The following is a 4,023-nucleotide window of genomic DNA, read 5'->3' as shown; positions in this document are numbered from 1 at the left end:
CACAAACGGTTCTGTTTAGTTTATTTTATATGTCTTGCTAGGTTATTTTCACTCTTTGTTAATAATATTAATATTTTTGTGCCATTTATACTTTTTTATATTGATATATTTTATATTTGTTATAAGATATAGACGCTCAACTATTTTTAAGTAGAATATATTTCATATTTATGTTCAGACCACTAGATGGCGGTAGAATTCAGAAAATGATTAAAGCGTTCCTGAAACTGGATTTGATCAAATTTAAATATATTCTATACATATTTTACTAAAGTTGAAATTATTAAATATATATCTTCATTAAATTAGCAATGGGATGCACAGATGTCCCAAAATAACAGTAAAACCTTCAATGCAATGACACGCTTGAAAAGATTAATGTACATCTGGATACAGTGATGTATGATGTGGACTCACTGACCTTAGTGATCCTCTTTACAATACGATTAAATCTCATATTCAAAATCTCGTCATGTCAAATCACCTTGAATTTTAATATAACTTGCATGAACATTATTACAAGGTGACATTACATTTCACTGGTATATCCTATATCAGGTAAAATACAGACTGTGTGGAAAGTTAATAACCATACATTTTGATTGGTCCCTTGTTAATTATGTTAAGGTGCATTAAAAAATTGAAATAAATTGAAATAAAGAGTTAGGTTAAATGTATATCATTACAGAAATTCTACTGAATTTAATGGTTATAATGGGCTTTGTATTGGTTTTAATGGAGACTATAATGGTTTATGGGTCTCTAATGGTAATGTGTGGGTTTTGTTGCTGTTATCTGGCAGATGGGAACCAGTTACCATTAAATATACTAATTTTACTAAATAAAAGGAATTTTATTATAATGTTAAAAAGATGAAACAACGAACATGCTGTTTTTGGCATAAATATAAAAACTTTATGCCCAGCTGCACTACTTCCTGAACTTCAGCCAGCTCCTTGTTTCCTGTCTGCCATTATTGGACAAACTGATTAATCCAGGTGTGCCTGACCTCAGTAGTCACAACAACAATAAGCAGACACAGCTGGATTAATATTGAAGCCTAGCCTATTGAAGGTAATATTTTGTCATTTAATAAAAAAAGACTTTCTTACTTAGTTTTTTTGTTTGTTTTTTTTCAGTAAAATATCTAAAAATTCTTAAATTTAAATTTTTTTTCTTGATGAGCAAAATGACCTGGGAAAATAAGTAGTTGCTAGACAAAAAAATATATAATTTTTAGTAAATTAGTGCTTTAAACAAGCTTAAAACAAGCAAATCTACCAAGTTTTCATAAACACTTAATTCAAAAAAATGTTTCTTATTCCATTGGCAGATTTTTTTTGCTTGTTTTAAGCACAAATTCCCTTATTTTTTTTGTCTAAAAACTAGACTTATTTTTCTAGGTCATTAATTTTCCTAGGTCATTAATCTTAATTTAAGAATTTTTAGATATTTTTACTTAAAACAACACATAAATACTAAGAAAGAGGGTTTTTTTTTGCAGTGTGAGCAGTGTTTATTTAAAAGTTGCTGTATAAATGCATCATGTGATCTTGGTACGGTGTGGGCGGTGCCTGCGCGCGCCCAAACGCACTTGAGTAGTTTAAAGACAAACACAACTATCAGTTGAATGTCACGGACGGACGAAACGCAACCAGCTGGCACAATTAGATCTTTTTAAGTCATTTTCTTCAAACTGTGCAACTTTCCAGCGGACCAATGGGGAGCGGATGATAAACGGTGGTGGATGGTGTCTCCATATGCCACATTATCCATGAATTCCTGGACGGTTAAACCGGTTTCAGTAAACTGACTGTAAATAATTATGGAACCGGAGGAGAGTAAAATCTCAGTATGGGTTTGCCGCGAGGAGAAGCTGGTGTCCGGTGTGTCGAGACGCACCACCTGCGCGGACGTGGTGAGAGTTCTGCTGGATGACCACAACTTACAGAAAGGCGCGAGCGCGCCGATGCTCACCGGCACCCCGCAGTCGTACTGCATCGTGGAGAAATGGAGAGGATATGAAAGGATATTGCCTAATAAAACCAAAATCATGCGCCTTTGGAGCGCGTGGGGCGGCGAGCAGGAGAACGTGAGGTTTGTTTTGGTTAAAAACGACGCTTCGCTGCCCAACACCGGACCGCGGAGCGCTGAGGCGCGCGTTGTGCTCAGTAAGGAGAGTCCCCAGAACAGCGCAACCAAACCCACGATGGGGATTTCTCAGGAAAAACAGCGCAGGGTCGTGCGCAAGGCTTTCAGAAAGCTGGACAAAATTAATAAAAAGAAAGAGGAGGTTTTAATACGAGACAATCCGTCTGTGGAGAAAATGGAGACGCTTGTGCATCTTATCATTTCGCAGGATCACACTATCCGGCAGCAGATACAGCGGATTAAAGAGTTGGACGGTGAAATCGAGAGGTGTGAATCAAAAGTGCACTTTGATCGGATGAAAAGACACGGTGTGAATTACGTACAAGACACTTATTTGCAGGAACAGGACACTGAAAACACCGGAGACGCGCCGTGCGCATTTGGTGAAGCAATCGAGCAGTTTGAGGATTACGCGTCACGGTGCGACCAAGTAATCCAACTGCAAGAGGAAATAACCGAGCGCGAGGCTCTCGTGGAAATACTTACGGGTGAAATACAGGAGGAACTTAACCACAGGTGGATGAGACGGCGACGAGAGGTCCTCTCCAACAAAGACGCGGAGAATGTAGGTGATGAAATGGCCCTTAAGGTGACTTCGGTGCCCGGGGAACCAATCTCAGTGTCCCACGAGCCTCTATTAGACACTGAACTTGAGTTAGACGAGGAGAGGATCAAAACTCAACTGGATACGAGTTTATACATCGGGCTGCGCTTGAAAACAGATATGGAGACTGTAAAGAACGACTTGGATATCAGTCAGGAGATTTTGGATGCAAAGGAACGAGACCTGAGAGAACTGCTGGAAAAGGTGCATAGATTAGACGAACTGGAGGGGAAAGAATCGAAGGATGGGAAAGATGGGCCACCTGAGGCTGAATGTGAACAGTTAGGTGTGGATAAGGATAATATTTGGGTGGAGCAGGCGAGGGGACTCTCAAAAACCTGCAGGGCCAATGATGATGATTCGGATACGGGACTGAGCTCAATGCACAGCCAGGACTCAGATAACCCAGCTGTCTGCGAGTCACTTGTGTGAATCGCTCAATGCTGAACTCAGGGAACCTCGGCCTCAGTAGATTTCAATGTTATATTCTCTCTTTATAAGAGAGAAATGCATGCAAAATATACCAGAGTAGTGTTATGGTCACCTCGCTCTCTAACATGTACAAGCTTGTAAGGTGCTTACTTACCAAATAGTAACTAATTAACCAATGTATAGACTGAGATGTTCACTGTGTGCAGACCAATGTTATAATATATGAACACTACTCGGACATGCATTTGTCTTTCAAGCACGTAAGCTAATGTTAAAGAATTATTTATTGTAACTTATGCGTGAATCTCTGCATAAAACGTTTGGAGACAGAAGAAAGAAAAACTGAAGATGATGTCATTTCTGTTCATGCTTTTATACACTACCCACCACATTTGGATGGATATACTGTATGAATAGAAATTAATGTCTGAACTTTGGTGCAACCCTATAGTAAAAGTCTTTATAAAGCATTAACTTTGTCATGCTTTAAAACAAATACTGTTTTCACGTTTTGGCAGGGAACATCCAGCGGATTTAAGCGTTAAGCCTTAAATATGGTGTTTTAAACAGGAAGAGAAGGGAAATCCACCCAACATAGTTTTCCTGGCAGTACTTGCAGAAATTATGGCATTGTGGAAAAACCCCAGTATGTTAAATGTTAGATATGTACACAGACAACATATTCAACACATTCATTTTAAGTTGCACAGCACTTAAAATGCACTACATAAAGCATTCTTTGTCTATAGTCTATTTTTTACACTCTAAATTAGACTCAAAACAAATAATTGACTTATTTGGTCAATAAATATTTAGGCAAGTGGGATAAGATAGTA

At 38.3% G+C, this 4,023-nt stretch overlaps 1 protein-coding gene across 1 annotated transcript; it reads left to right on the top strand.

Moving 5' to 3' along the window:
- The first annotated feature begins 1,608 nt into the window (after positions 1-1,608).
- Positions 1,609-3,657, top strand: rassf10a (Ras association domain family member 10a). Its single transcript, XM_065273567.2, has one exon. The coding sequence runs from the start codon at positions 1,826-1,828 to the stop codon at positions 3,185-3,187; it is 1,362 nt and encodes a 453-aa protein (XP_065129639.2). The 5' UTR covers positions 1,609-1,825; the 3' UTR covers positions 3,188-3,657.
- Positions 3,658-4,023: the final 366 nt, after the last annotated feature.

The sequence above is a fragment of the Paramisgurnus dabryanus genome, chromosome 23 (genome assembly GCF_030506205.2).
Source record: "Paramisgurnus dabryanus chromosome 23, PD_genome_1.1, whole genome shotgun sequence".
Classification (NCBI taxonomy): Eukaryota; Metazoa; Chordata; class Actinopteri; order Cypriniformes; family Cobitidae; genus Paramisgurnus; species Paramisgurnus dabryanus.
This window is presented reverse-complemented; position numbering and strand designations above follow the sequence as displayed.